The 16,134-nt window shown below is 37.8% G+C and overlaps 1 protein-coding gene across 2 annotated transcripts in view; it reads left to right on the top strand.

The window, feature by feature from the left end:
* The first annotated feature begins 3,023 nt into the window (after window positions 1-3,023).
* ITGB6 (integrin subunit beta 6) overlaps window positions 3,024-16,134 on the top strand; it is a 33,290-nt gene continuing 20,179 nt past the window's right edge. The window contains exons 1-9 of one of the 2 annotated variants that reach the window (XM_059852938.1): window positions 3,024-3,101; window positions 3,273-3,349; window positions 4,090-4,169; window positions 6,973-7,177; window positions 8,086-8,332; window positions 9,194-9,359; window positions 9,876-10,037; window positions 10,797-10,892; window positions 15,695-15,784. In XM_059852938.1, the coding sequence (XP_059708921.1) occupies window positions 3,289-3,349; window positions 4,090-4,169; window positions 6,973-7,177; window positions 8,086-8,332; window positions 9,194-9,359; window positions 9,876-10,037; window positions 10,797-10,892; window positions 15,695-15,784 (1,107 nt within the window). In that variant the 5' untranslated portion in view covers window positions 3,024-3,101; window positions 3,273-3,288. Of the gene's footprint in view, window positions 3,169-3,272; window positions 3,350-4,089; window positions 4,170-6,972; window positions 7,178-8,085; window positions 8,333-9,193; window positions 9,360-9,875; window positions 10,038-10,796; window positions 10,893-15,694; window positions 15,785-16,134 lie in introns of both variants that reach the window. The other variant, XM_059852937.1, reaches the window with a different exon arrangement.

Below are 16,134 nucleotides of genomic sequence, written 5' to 3'. Positions count from 1 at the left end.
AGAGAATAAAGTCACCAGATGATTCAAGTACAAAGAACCAACCTGCCTCTGACCTAAGGAGTGCAGCCCTTTGCCTCTCCCAGATGCACTGATGAGTAGGAAAAGGGTGGAGAGAAGGGAGACTCTACCTCACTAACTTGAGAAAGCTGTTCTCAAGCGCAAGAGGTGCCTCCCTGCACCTTTGTGAATATTGGGAACCATCTCAGCTAGGGGACATTCAGGCTTTAAATTGTTCCATGTTTTTCCAGGCTTTCAGGGTGTGAGTGTGCATGACTAGATCACGGGGAATCAAGAGCTGGCTTGTGTGTGAAGCTGAGAGATCAGGGCTGCATTTGTGCCAGGAATGGAGTGATAAACAGCTGTTTTCTGATGTGTCATTTAAAAACTGTAACTCTGATTTAACAGAGACCAGAATTTGCTCTGAAATTATATAGTGGCTGATGGAAACAATCAAAGTTTTGTTCTTTCTGTACGATAAACTTCTTTTTTGTTGTATCTCATTGAACCAATGTCTTTAATTTGTATTAAAAAACTTATGAAGAACGGGAACCCTGCTGTTAAATCAAGTAATGCCATCACCCCAAAGCATTTCACACATGCTTCCCACATCAGCATGGCTACTCCAGATTGAGATTCTACTCTTCTAGTGATAATTAAAACAAACAAAGCATTGATCTAGTAGAGGAACTTCCTGGTCAACTTACCTTTCATTTTCATAGGCGATGTTTCAAAACAAGAATCATCTGTCTGCTTCCTGTCTGGGTATTCTTACCTTGCCCAAGGTTTACTCTTGGTGCACACTGTCTCTCTTTCAGGACCTCTCTTAGGCTCCTGCTCTCAATTATTTTTCCTTGTCTGTTTTTGTTGTTGTTTGTTCTGCTACTTTCTTTTCCTTCTCTGCTCTCTCCAGACAATCCAGGGAGATCTAACAGATCTCTTAATAATCTAATAGATTCCTAATAATTTGCAGAAACGTAGCTATTTTATTCAGGAAAGGCTTAATTCAGATAGTCTTTGGCAGCCACCTCACTCAGGGGCAGGCATTTAGCCTCCAGCCATGCCATTCTTGCCAAGACCTATATAAAATATTACCTCACAAGCAAGTGGGGAACTGATTATATCAAATAGAATTTGTAAGTTTTATTTAGGTTGTATTACTAATTCTCTCTCTACTTCAAAGTTTGATATCTTGAATCCAAGAATAAGTATTTTGTTTGTTAATTGCCAGCTGTTCAGTTGGCTGGTCCTTAGTTTGAGACACTGCTGGTGGCTGAAGCACTGCCACCAAGCCCTGTGCTTTGGAGTGTTGCTGTTACCAGGGGTCAGTAGCCCGTAAGAGCTACAAGGTGATGTTCTACACTGAAAGAGAAAGCACTGAGTTTTGGGGGGCTGCGTGGCTGTAGACAGAGTAACAATCTTAAAGGACACATGCACAAATGTCAGTCAGACCCAGGGAAGTAGGATATTTGAGTGGCATATTGCAGGAGGATGTTTTTCTTAGCAAGAGCAAACACTTTTGGTTGATTCCACTTCTTTTTGACCTTATGTAATTACATAGAGTGTTCTCACAGAGTTGTGTCTTCACAAACTGAGGGAACATAATCTAATCAATGCTTTTTTCATGCCACAGAAAATTGCTGTAGCTGAGCAAGTCCTTTACAAAGGGCACTCTGAGGCATAAAGAGCAGTTGAAGGAGATTTAGGAATGTTGTTGTAAATAGAAATGTTAAGATATGGTTCCACAACAGCCTAAACTGGGCTAAATTTGGCCTAACATATTCTCACCTTTCCTGCCAGTTCTGGCTTGAACTCTGGACTGGGCAGCCATAGGGTTTAAGGGACAAAACCAGATGAAAAGCAGCCCTCCACCTTCCCCACCGAAGGTGATTGGGTTTTGTTTGGATCAGTTTGAGACGCGGCGAGTTTGGACATGAGCGATGACTAGTGAGAGCAAAGGGGTGGGAACGCAAGGGCAGAGCAAAGGTAGTCCTGATGTAATCCAGTGTGATTTGCTATTGAAACTACCCATAGTCTGTGTAAACACTAATAAATTGGATGTGCCTGGGAATATTTCCAGGCACTAGAATGAGATTGTCTATGCTATTAGACTGTTAAAACGCTCCCTGGCATGAATTTGACCTCTTCCAATCAACACTCACTGTAAACAATTTCTAGGCGCAATTTGGTTGCTAGAATGGTCCCAATAGGTGCTTTGCAATCATAAACTCAGGTCTTTCTGTGCCAGTTGGCCTCAATGCCCAGGAATGTTTCAGGCATGTTGAATTTAACTAATACAGACCCATCCCTACTTTGACTGTTGCAAATACTTATGAAAAAACAGGACTTGTCTTGAAAATTTATTTTTAAAACAGGCAATAGCAGAGCATAAAAGATGTGAAGACAAGAAATCCCAAAATAAGGAATTTTATTTCCTTTTAATAAGGTGGTAAGAAATACATATTTTGCGTTCATTTCAGGCTGGGATGTTGGAGGAGAGACAGCAATAACTTGTTATGCAGTTTTCTCTGTGCTGCAGAACATTCGGCCACTTATTAGGCAGAGTTAAGGCTGACATGATTCTTTTTTCAAGTCAGTTGCTGTACTGGGAATGAAATTATTCCTCCTTCTAGATATTAAAATAAATCTACAACTGCAGCATTTCCCTTTCAGTTTGGAATATTAATAAAATCAATGTGCTTGGTATCTTGAAGTACTGAAGCAAAGTCCTCAGTTTTAATCTGTGATTAGTTTGGGTTTTTTCCTTCACAATTGCCTTTATGAGTTTCCCTCCACATTAGGAAATCTGAAAAACTGGGATTTTTTCTTTTCTCCAGGTATACTCACTTGGCAATCTTGATGATCCATCTCCCCTAGGGGCACAATTAAAGGTGGCTTTTGAAGGAGCTTTAGAAGGGTTGTTGTACAGCGCAAACACGGTCTCTGGGCTGGGCTGCTCTAGGACCCGGAGTGACTGGGACTGACAGAAAAACTTCACCTGAATGAATTTTCCCTGTATGCCTTATAAGGAGTCCAGGAAAACAAGGAAGTGATAACCATGTTCACGTTACTGTGTGCACAGCTTGTCCTCTCTACCTGCCCAGGTAGCCCTTGTTTTCACTTTTGTTCATGGTCCGTCCCGCTGGGGTTGAAGTTTCCTCGCGATCCGGTGTACGTGACATCTGAAAACATACCCTCCAGGAATGCATGGTTTTTACAACATTCTACCTTTATGCAGACGATAATTAACAAGCTATTATTTTTTTGTCATGCAGCCAGCACTGAAAACGAATGGGGATTGAATTGCTTTGCCTCTGTTTCCTATTTCTGCAAAGAAATAACTATGTGCAAGGTAAGGCTCAGGGGCAGGGAGATCCATTTCAAAACCATTTTGCATTGTTTCTTGCTTGAAGTTGACACGAAATAGCTTTCTGCCTTCTGTATTTAATCTTTCCTTTCTATTTAATGACCTTTCTTTGACAGACTGCTATAGAGCTGCATTGCCATTTCATCTACAATTTGGTGGTCATTATATAGCACAACAGGTTTGAAAGAGACAGACGTTCGAGCAATTTTGTTTTCACTAATCACAGTTGGATCTGCTAAGAGTCTTTCATATTATAACATATGGCTGAGTGTTTCTCTGGTAGTTACACAATAGACAAAAATCGTATCAAGTATCTACAGAGCTGAGTGAAGCAATATTAAGCATACAGAGTGAGCATAAATCTGTTCTTTTAATATCCCTGTCTTTGTGGGAAATGACTTGCCTACACCATACCAGAAACACATGTAACACTCTATCAGGTGCACTGGAGGGAACAAGTTAACATGTTCTAAGTGAATACCACCCATAAAGCACGCAAAAGGAGGTATGTTAATTGCCAGCAATTCTGAGGTTTTAATCTTTATTGGAGAGTTAATCTTTTACCAATAGAACTACTGTTAAGAAGAAATTTTATCAGTAATCCTAAATATGGATAAATATGTGCCTTTTTCACCACCCACATTCTCTAAATGACAAGTTTCTTCATAAATTGAATGATTCAGCATAATATTAACAGCCTTTTATCTTCTTGGATTTAAATTCAGGGACCTGTTCTCAGGAAAGCACAGTGACTTGTGAAGATTGTTTGCTTTCCGGACCACACTGCGCTTGGTGTTTGCAAGAGGTAGAGTGATAAAAAAAAAAAAAAAAATTTCAAAGTAAGACTTGAAGTCTTTGTAGTCACTCTGAGTGATGATGAAGTATTGACTTAATTGGGTCAGCCCAGGGTTTTGTAATGCATGCAGCGCTTAGCGAAGCCTTCCTGGGGAGCAGAAGTGGAATTTAATTTACTCTACATGATTTGATATTCATTGTATTGTTGTTAGGATGTTTGTTTGTTTGTTTGTTTTCTCATTTGAAAAAAACCACGAAAACATCAGCCTTCCAAATTTAAGGCAGAAATAGGGGGGGTCTCAGGTCATCAGCCTGAGGGCTGGCTCACCCTCAGCACTGATGGTGAAGCACCAGACACGAAGTCAGAAGCCAGACTGTGTCTTACAGATTCCGTGCCAAGCCAGACAGTGTAAACAGAAGGTTTGCAGGTATCAACAGAGTAAAAGTTTGCAGACGTAAAACTTCCATCTAGAAATTATTAATCTGTGGTTGATTTTAAGTATGACAATAATCTCAGCTTTATAATTCGTATGATATAGATGTGTTTTGGCTAAAACATTGGACTTAAAAATGTATCTGGATTTGTTTCCTATACCTTTGTTCCAGATTTTCAGTGCAACCCTGGGGAAGTGACTTCACGTTTCTGCTTTTAAAACTTTCTCCTATAAATGGTGCTAAATAATATCTCTCCACTTCATAGTAAATATTCTAGCTCTTAGTTCATTAGTGTTAACAAGATAGTCAGCTATTGCAACAAGACAGAAATACTAGAGAAATAAAGTCTTTTTCATTTTAGTTTCTGGATTGCACCTTTGCTACTAACAGGATTTTTTTGCTTTGGGTACAGCAATATGACACAGCATGGGACTAAAATACTCTTTATGAAATAGCTCAGAAAGAAAAAACTGCATGTTTTAAAAAAAATTCTAAACAGACATCTTTTGCCATTTGCAAAATATATTACCATGGAGGTAAAAAACACCCCACATTAGTGTGTTTGCAGTAGTTTTTATATCTGTACTATAAAACAGGATTTTGTTGATATTGGATCACATAATTTTGACTACTGCCATGTATTTTCAGGGAAAAAAGAACCCAATAGAATTTATTGATTTTAAAAAACCCCAAAAGCAAACCAAACAAAACTGTGGAACTCTTGAAGACTTCACTGTAGTAAACATGATTTTTCCTCTTTGTTCATAAGCTCATTCATTTCTTTGTTAGAAAACAGCAGATCAAGCGTGCAAAAGGCATAGGAGCTTTAGTGTCAGAGCAAAGAAAAGCACCTCCAAAGAAACTGTTTTCTGTAGGATAAGAACACACTTTGTAATTGTATTATTTGAAATATGAGGCTGTCTCTTCACACATTTTGAAAAGTTACAAACTGTGTAACTGAAGGAGATTATATGATCTCCCTGTGAAAGGTTTATAATGGCACATGTAATTTATGTATGCTGTATTCAAGAAGCAGTGGGTGAGAGTTTTGCCTGAGCATCAGGTTCAGTCTGGAGAATAATAAAGCACTGTTCCCAGCAGGTGCCTCAACACTTCCACCAAAATATATAAGATCCCAGACAATTTTCAGGCATGAAGGGTGATATTTTGGTAGGAAAAAAGGTCATAGTTCTGTTTTTAATAGGTTTAAAGTAAATTTGTTTTGTTTTGTATGGAAAGTTTTTCAGTGACTGAATGAGAATATTTGTGGCTTAATGGCTGATCCATGGGTTGCTTGCCCAGATCTAGGAGAAAAGAGCAGATGCATGGTATGGGCCCATGAACCTCTGCCAGGAACTGAATGTTTCAGAGCTGATTCTGCCAGGCATTGCCCAGGCTTTGGTCAAAAGGGCTTGCAGGCCAGAGCTGTTTCTAGGACACACCTGACTGATTTTGAGAATCTGAACTATAGACATAGCTCTGGGAAATGGTAATAAGGCACAGAAGCCTCTTTGTAAAAGTAACCATTAACTTGACCACCATGTGAGGTTAGTACCCTCCCTGTAGCAGTGCTGTGAGAGGGAATGCATATCAATGCTCTGAATTGAGTAATGACAATAAACTGGGAGATATCCAATTGATATCTGTAAGCTTTTGATTTCCTCTGGCTGGTAGAAGGTCAAGGAGGATGCTGGGCCAAATTTAGGTGTGGGGATGCTGAGAGCACCACTGGTGCTGAGGAACAGTGGGGACAGGCTGTGGTCACTGCTGGGCATCAGGCAGAGGAACAAGGAGTTGATGCCTGCTTCAGTGAACAGGTTCAATGAGAGCTGAGGAGAAAGTGAAGGTCAGAAAAAGAGAACCAGTAAACACTGGGTACCCACAATCTGTTTGTCACAAGAGTCCGGGAGTTTATTATCAGCAAGACCTCTTTTATTGAGAGACATGTTTCAATTGGCAGTTCTGAACTGTATAGGAAAGACTGATGAATTTGTGGCGTAATCCTGTGACAGAAAAACCAGTGGCTCAGAGGGGCTTTGTGTTACCATTCCCAGTACTGCGAGAAGCCAAATGCAGTGAGTGGCACAATTCCCATTCCCCAACAATAGAGCAGTTTCTCCCAGGATAACAAGTCGGTGTAAGTTACATTAATTATACACCTGTGTGACATGACCCATGAAGGGCAAATTTGGGTTTCTGTGCCACCTACATCTAGTTCTGCACTAGTTTGCACAAACATGCAAACTAGTGCAGAACTAGATATAGGTGTTTATATTTGTTTCCATTCCCTGAGTTGGACTGACCTTTTGTGGGGCAGGTGCTGGTGGCTAGTCAGTAAAAACATTTAACTCATCCCTTCCTTCTCTTGTCTGTATTAGAATTACACAGACTCATCTGGAATTCATGGGAGGTGTGATACCCTGGAAAATCTTTTGTCCAAAGGATGCCAGCTGAATTTGATTGAGTTTCCCATTTCAGAAGTAGAAATTCACAGAAATGATCCCCTAACTGCATCATCCCAGGAGAACAGTTCTGGTGTCATACAGATTTCTCCCCAGAAATTAACTCTGAGGCTGCGACCAGGTAAGTCACAGATCATAGGTTTATTTCAGACAATGTGATAAACTGAAGCTTCTTGGGTTGAACAAGCTCAAAAATATCTTGACAGAATAAAGATGAAAACCTGTGTTGAGTCCAAAATTATCTGTTGACTCATCACATGAAAACTAGGTTCAGCTGCGTTCAGAATATTTTCAGAAGTGCTGGGTACGTCATAAAAAAAAAGGATATATGTTTTTAGATCCTCTCTTCTCTTGCCAGTGAGGTGGCAGGGAGAGAATGAAAGCCCCTGGCTCCTCCCCAGCTGAGCTCCTGTGCCTCTCCCCTGCTGGTCTGGCAGAGTATCTCAGAGGCAACATAAAATCTTGCTTTGAGGATTTACAAGATACCAGCAGCATTTATGGTAGCATTCCAGAACCACCTTGGGGTTCCTCAGATTTGAATTTTTCCTGGAGAAAATTTGGAATTAAAAAAAGTAAGAGACATTTAGTTAGGTCAGGTCATAGTGCTGGAACTGAAAATAAAATCTCTCTGTACACTTTGTTGAAATTTTTTAAGGATATGATAGGACCCCAAAGTGCTACCTCTAGTTCTAATTAGCTTCATATCAAAATTTTCTAAAGCTGCATACTTCTGAAGAGATGTTTTCATACTTTTTCAAATTGCAGCAATTAGTTTTAATTCTGTAGTTATGGCATTACTGAAGAACTGTTTAAAAAACCCCAGACATTAGAACTACTTTTAATTTTTCAGACCCTTATTTGAGATTTTTTTGTTGACAAACAATCTTTGAAATATTTATGTTAATGCTACTGGTGGTTTAAAATTCCAGATAATTGTCACCATACTGAAGTTTATGAAGAAATTGGCATTGCTCATGTTTTCTGCACAGAAGTGCTGATATGTATCCCACTTTCCCCTGACCCTAATAGGACATGAAGAGACAATACAGATCAAGGTTCGCCAGACTGAGGATTATCCAATTGATCTCTACTACCTCATGGATCTTTCAGCTTCCATGGATGATGATCTGAATACAATCAAAGAACTGGGTTCAACTCTTTCCAAAGAGATGTCAAAACTGACAAGCAACTTTAGACTGGGGTTTGGATCTTTTGTTGAAAAACCAGTTTCACCATTTATCAAAACTACAGCTGCAGAAATAAACAACCCTTGCAGGTAGGCAGGGAAAGTCCCAACATCTGTTTGCATGCCAATACTGTCATAATCTTTAGGCTAAAATTAATTTCAGCAGCTTCACTGGAAACTCTCCCCTCCTCCAGCTGTAAATGAGTTGGTTTGTGGAACAAGATTTCATTCTTTAGTTTCACCTTCTGATCATCCTTCTGTTGAGTCTTAAGTTATTAGGATAGAGGAATCTGAGGGCGAGTCTGCTTTTTAGCTTTTGCTGCTAGTTACAAATGTGTTCAATATGTTAACAAAAAGGAATGGGGCTTGTATTTTTATATTTTTCTTTAATTTCTTTCATTTTCTAGAATATCTATAAAAGAATTTTATTAATTACTCTGAGGATTTGCAAACTCAAACCCAACATGGAATACCAGTTTCACTTAGCCATCAATGCTGTTCTCCTGCTTTTTTCCCCCCTTAAAGTCTAGCAATCTCCCCAGCCCCTGGCTGGCCTAGCCCTTAGCTAACCTGTAGAGGAGAAGCTGGGCTCTGCAACCTGGAGCAGGACTGCAGCACCTTGATGGTTGTCTCTGAGTGCCATTAAGGAGCTACAGACCCCAATATTCTTCCAAACATGAGATCAAGACACAGCAGGAGGCATGGCAAGGGCTGCACGTCGGTAACTGGCTGAATTACTCTGCTCTAGGAGGCATTTCCCAGCCTTTATGCAGATTTTTTCCATTGCCCAAGACACTGAATGGTCTTTAATTATCTCAGGTTTTTCACTAATTCCTCTCAGGCAGAGACAAGAGACAGAAGACCAAAACTAATCCAGGCAACTCTCTGAAGCAGTCATTCCAGTGATTTTTCACTCTCTATGATCCATAAGCTGTCTCACTTTTCTTGCAGAAGTGTACCCTACGAGTGCTTACCAACCTTTGGATATAAAAATGTTTTGCCACTAACCAATGATGCTGAAAAATTCAATGAAATTGTGAAAGAACAGCGAATTTCTGCTAATATAGACACTCCAGAGGGAGGATTTGATGCAATTATGCAGGCAGCTGTTTGCAAGGTAATTGAAACTTCTAGGTATAATATTATTACATATATTATCTCTTCTAGTATTAAATGCTGGTATTTCAAAGTGACAGATTATTTTCTCAAAAATTTTTAACACAAACCGAGAGCCTCATTAAATTTGTGTGAAAATACTTTTGGCTGTACAAGTAAAACATGCATATTGCAATATTTTAGTCTAAGTTTCCTTTTAATTGCCAGGGATAAATAAGCCCAAATATCAGTATAATTACTGTGTGTGTTTTTCTGTTTAAATATTTTTTATTAACTATGTTTAAAGTAGTAAGCAGATTGACATGAACATGGCCAACCCATGTTATTAAACACAGGGATGGGGAAACAAAATGTTAGCCAAAGACAATGGAATGAACATTATCTCTCAGGACATGTGTTGCCTTTGATACTTCCTTGAGAATGATGCGTCTCATTTTGAGACGCCGTTCTCCAATTTGCTGTTTTCCTATGTTGTGATGCAATATAGCTTGCTAAACTGATGTGTTTTAAATGACAGGAAAAAATTGGCTGGAGGAATGATTCTCTACATTTGCTGGTGTTTGTGAGTGACGCTGATTCCCATTTTGGGATGGACAGTAAACTGGCAGGGATTGTTATTCCTAATGATGGGAACTGTCATTTGGACCACAATAATGAATATTCCATGTCAACTGTTCAGGTAACTACCTACAAATTTTGTACACTCTCACATTCTGGACATTTAAAGACTAACGCAAACAACTTGGAAAATTACTGAATTACACTTTTAGCACTGAAATGTGTAAAAGCTGGGGAACCCAGATATTTCATGTAATCTATTTTATTTGTAGCCACTTGTTTCAATAAAGAGAGAACAGTGTGTTTGTATGGAATCAGGATAGATTATAACCAGAAAAGAAAAAAGAAAAAATATGATTTCTACAACAGGAACATCCATGGAATTAGACTAAACAGTATTTCCTTCTGCAGAGAAGGCAAGATTTGCATTAATTATGTTCCCTGAAAGAGTGTGAATTCAGGACTAGTTCAGGAATTTGCAGGACAGTGTTCCTGTATGAGAACTTACCAGTTTAAGATTCAGTGTTCAAAAATACTGAATATTTACACTATGGTGTTCATTGTAGGACAAATATCATTGCTCTGGTGCAGTGTAGTTCTTTGGATTAAATATGTATGTACAACACAGATGCTACTGAGCCAAAGCCCCCACTATGGAATCTGGCTCTGTATTTTTCACAGAAGGGTTTCTTTAAAAACAACATGAGGAAATTATATGCACTATCTTTTATTTTGTATATGTGTATTCCTAATTAAAGTTTATACTACACAGAGAACTAAGTGTTCATTATGATCAGTTGAATGTGTCTTTCATGGGAGATAGGAACTGAAACCACATGAGAAACAGATTTATGTGTCTCTCTCTTTTGTTTGTTTGCAGGAGTATCCAACAATTGGACAATTAATTGAAAAACTTGTGCAGAACAATGTTCTATTAATTTTTGCTGTAACAAATGAGCAAGTTCACATATATGAGGTGAGCAAACTAAAATGTTCAGTTTGGCAGTGTTTGTTTAAAGTTCACCTTTTTTCACAGTTGATGCAGTAATTCTAGTACTAAGGACTGAATTCTACCAGGTATTTATGTGATAAAAATAACTAGGAAATTGTGTATCAGAGGAAAGCTCTTCTGCTTAAGTCCTTCTTCATGTATTGATTTTAGTGCTCTAAGGTAACTTTAAAATCAGATTTCAAGTTGAATCACAATAATTCTTTAAGTCAAAGATTGACAAACTATGCATTGCTAAACTGCTCAGTATCATCATTAGGATTAGCCTTTTGTATTTTATAAGGTTGGAGGAGAGCTGAACCTTTTCTCACTTTTATAAAGCAAGAACATACCTGAAACATGCAGTTATCTTCATGCTCAGCTCTGAGATCTTGGTTTGTTGGGGTTTTTTTATTTCATTTTTCTTAATTTCTGTGACTCTTTAAATTCTTGTTTCATTTTCTGTCCAGTCCTGCTCCTGTGGAAAAAATCTTCACACACTAAAAGAGATTTTATCTAAAAGAGTTCATCGTGGGTAATAAAGGGTTTTGCAACCTAAACTTGGCTGGCTGGCTACACCCTGCTGTGTGAAAGGGGACAAGCAGAGAGTAATTGCTTGCCCAAATTTATTCAGGTTGGTTGAGAGGAAGATGGTAATGATGATCCTGCTGATACAATCAGACCAGATTTCTAAAGGAGAAGCCCTTTCAAAACATTCTGTATTATCACCAGAAGTACAGTAATGAGGAGAGTTGCTCCTCTGCTGTGGTTGCCACATGGAAGATAGGAAAGAAAGAGAGGAGGAAAAGAGAGAGAAGCTGAGTCCTTGAGGTAGTCACCAGTAGGATGGTTTTCTATTTCTATCCTCTGTGTAACCCAGGGAAGACCCCCATGTACTTCTGCAACTGATTCTAGGGGTGGAGCTCTTTGGAGTAAGGCTGATGCTCCAGCTGTTTAACAAAAGTAACAAGAGTTACAAACAGCATAAACTGATTCTCAGATTACAGCCTTGACAAGGGAAGGAACACTCTGTGTCTTGAAGCACTGACTGCCTCACATTTTTAAAGACTGTATTGAGTGCTGAGCTGGATCATGAAAATTTGGATTTATAACAGTAGAAGTCAACCACTTACAAATGCAGTGGCTTCAAATATTTCTTAATAGAGATCCAATTATTGACAGGTGAAACATTTTTCCCTATAGGTGCTTTTTTTAATAGGTGCTGCATGATTAGGGGCTGTTGTAGGAAGGTAGTCAGGAAATAACTGATTCACAGAGCCTTTTTTTGTGCAAAGAAATATTTCTCTTGCTGATGGCACTGTGTTTTACCTTGGAAATTGCTTGTGGTCACCCTTGAAGCTGGCCACCAGCACTCTTATCAAGCTGTTTCTATTTCAGTATCCCTGTGTCAGTATCAAGGTTACCAAGAGGCACCCTTTGGTAACAGAGAACACTAAACAAGGGCTTATAGCTAACACAAAATACAAATCATGGTTAACCCAGCTAGGGAATGGTTTGTTCTTTTTGCTTTCTTTGTTAGAAAAAAGGAAGTACAACTGCCTTCTATTTTAGAGGGTGTATAATAATCCCACTGAATATAATGTATCTGCTGATTTTGTCTTTTAATACTGCTTTCTTCCACTAATGGAATATTTATTATACATTATATATATGATTATATATTATTATATATTCACTAATTCCACTAATGGAGAGATGTATTTGTTATGATCTGCTTTTTGTCCTCTAGGTGATGTGGAAAATCAGTCAAAGCAAGTGTGAAAATCATACACAAGGGTCACAGTGCAGTTTTTCCAAAAGCAATTACCTTTAAAGGGCCTATGTAGGGTGTGAAAACAGGAACATAAATACTGCTGTGTGTTCATCTCTGTGATGCAAATTTGTAACATAAATGTAAATAACCAGTATCTATGCTTAAGAATATAAAAAGAACATAGCAAGACAATGAGAATTATTCTTGTGGTAAGGTCCCTGCTCAGGTAGCCTGGAGTGGTGGCAGAGGACTCTAAACTCTAAAAGTTTTGGTGTTTCACTTCTCTTGAAAAGCTTCAGTGGTGGAGATTCTGTAGTCTCCCTCAAAAAACCCTTCAATTTATCCTTTGAGGTGGAAAGATTCTCCCCAACTATCTTATCTCAAATCTACTTGAACTCAGCTTCTAATTACATCAGCTATGAATGCTGACTGAGGCTATTTATAATTGAGTTCTCAGGGACAAGCTTACCTTAAATTACTGTGAGGACTTAAAAAGCACCTCTTTAAATAGACTTGATAGATTCCATTAATCTTAAGTGCAGTGTTCAGACCGTCAAATATACATTTTGTATTTCTAGCCCTGCATAATCCCCAACAATTTAGCCAAAAATAATTCAGTCATGTAATATTTTTGATCCTCTTCAACTGAATTTTCAGTTTATCCTCTTACATGTGTGTTATTATCTAAGACAAATCTTAGGGTTGGCACAAGCACAGAACACCTATGTTTGTAACAGAGCTGGTGTTGCTTTTGAACCTTCCATGCTAAAAAAACTACAGCACAGTAACCTCAAAAGATTATTTAGATCTAATGCAAGAGAAGAGAGAAAATTCTTTACATTGAGCCCTGATAATTGGAGATTATTTTTAAAAGGATTTTTCTTTAAAAAAGGTATTTTATAATACATTGATCTGTGTCTAACTTCTAGCATCATTAGTCTCAGCTGAGTCTTGCCCAAGCATCAGGGGATGTTTCATTCTATAAAGCTACTCACTCAAAAAGAATCTGTGAATATGGCAATAATAATTATATTTTAACCAAGCCTACTTTGGTCCAAAAGAAAACACCAGTCTTTAGGCTTTCATGAAGTAGTTGCTACTATTGCTGATATTATTTGTTTCCAAGCAAAATTCTTTAAAAAGTTATTCAAACTTAGATAAGGAAAAGACTCCATCTTTAGTCCTGACTAAGCAGCATTTCTTCCAAAACAAAAATTACTCTTTTTTGGATGAATTATTTCATTTTATATCACAGGAGAAATGGGTTGAAAATTAGGGTTTCAGGCTGTATTGCACTGCTGAAAATTGAACTAAAAATACTCTGTTCTCCACACTCATACAGAATTTCAAATTATTTTTATTAATTTGGTGTGGCACACTATTTATGATGAAAATTCTTCTATCATTTACATTGCTAAAATATAGACATAACCTCACTGAGCTCAAATATATAATAGCCAAATTTCTTTTAAATTAATCAGAGTATCTCTAATGGCAGTTCACCTTTTAATGAATATTTGCCAAAGGACTAAATTCCATCATATCCTTTGGATGTTTTGCAATAGCAGCACCCCAAAAGCATCTGTCTGCCTCACCTTGGCAATGGTTGAATAGAAACATTTGCTAAGAGGTGAGGTTTAACCAATGGACTGGGGACACACACTCAGTCTGGGCTTGAAATCCCAGGATGATACCATCCTTGTATCACCATGCAGAAAATGTTGGTCCTAGAGGAGAGATCAACCAAAGTGTTCAGAGCAGCACATCCCTGCTGTTTGTTTTGCATACCACAGATTAAAGGGGACTGTATTTTCAATTCCAGATTTGTACTCTTTTCTCTCAGAAGGTCCACATGTACCAAACACAGAGTTTCAATATTCCAAGAATACTTGAGAGGGCACTAATCACAGGACGAGTCAGGAATGCAAAGTTGCCAGCTGTAACATAAAATGCAGTTAATCCCACTGATCTACAATAGCACTACAAATCTAATGAATGATAACTATTCCATACATAATACCTAAAATAATCACAGAGCTTTTGGAGATATGAAGGTTAAGAAGGATAAAAGAGTATCAAATTACCCATGTTTATTAATAGTTCTCAGGATATTTTCCTTTTATTTAAAATAACAGCATTGATATGATAATGTGTAAAGGAAAACTAGTGCTACAATGCTTTTTTAAAAGATGAACACATTGTTTTCCAAAGGAATGGTTTAAAGCAAGGGAAGTTCACATAGTTAACAATCAGGCAAGGCAAATTTTAATTCATGGTATTTAAAATCTAGCTGTCAGATATCATGTTAGTGTCACAGTGCAATTTAATGCAAAAAAAAAAGAGAACTTTTCACTGAAATAAATTGCTAAATTAGCACTGTATTATTCACAGAAATTCGACATAAAATCCATCAGAGGCACAGAGCACTGAGATACGTGTGCAAAGATAAAAAAGTGACTGCAGCTGCTGAGTGTAGGGTCCAAGACTCTTGAGCTGTGCAACAACAGTACAACAGCTGAATTTCTGTATATTTTTAATTAAGAGAAATACAACTGTTGATAAAACATATCTTCCCTCTAAATTTGAAAAATTAGAGATTGAAGGATACTATAGTATCAAACTTCCAATCACATAGAGGTGATTTAACAATATATGTTCAATGAATTTTAAATTCATTGAACCAGCTGAAACCAGCTCTTCTCCATCTGACTTTTTAATTAAGATACATGCAATGGAGACTGCAAGAATTCTTGAAAATGTTACTGTTATTTATTTCACTTGGCTTCAAACTACTTGGTTTTGTTGTCAGCTCCCTCATTTTTGTTTTTGGTTTTTTTGTTTGTTTGTTTTGTTTGGGGTTTTTTTTTTTGTTTGGTGCTTTTTGGTTTTGGGGTTTTGGGGTGTTTTTCGGTTTTTTCTTTCTTTGGGTTTGGGGTTTTTTTTGTTTTTGATTTTTTTTTGTTTCCTTCTCACCTAGACTTTTGTTGTGCTTTAAATTCATTTTTTATATTTCCAGAATTATGCAAAGCTTATTCCTGGAGCTACTGTTGGACGACTACAGAAGGATTCTGGAAATATTCTCCAGCTGATCATTGCTGCATATCAGGTAAGATGGGTACAATGCAGCTTCTTCCTTCACATTTACATATTCAACTTTTGTTTGCAGTTTGGTAAAAAGATGTGTCTTTTTGATTCCTTTTATGAACTGACTCCTTTTATGAAACTGAATGATTACATCATTTTTTATGTTAGGTGCTGAAACCTTAACAGGAAAAGTGTTCACTCTGAGGATTAAGTAAGCACAGAAACAAAATATAACCTATAACCTTCTGTCAATCAATATAACCTATAACCTTCTGTCAATCCTTAGTTCTGCTGGAATGCTGAATTTATATCATTGTGTCATCTGCATTGCCTTCTTCATATTCCTGTATTTTACACCTACTCTTAATGCTT

Source organism: Haemorhous mexicanus, chromosome 8, assembly GCF_027477595.1.
Source record: "Haemorhous mexicanus isolate bHaeMex1 chromosome 8, bHaeMex1.pri, whole genome shotgun sequence".
Classification (NCBI taxonomy): domain Eukaryota; kingdom Metazoa; phylum Chordata; class Aves; order Passeriformes; family Fringillidae; genus Haemorhous; species Haemorhous mexicanus.
This window is presented reverse-complemented; position numbering and strand designations above follow the sequence as displayed.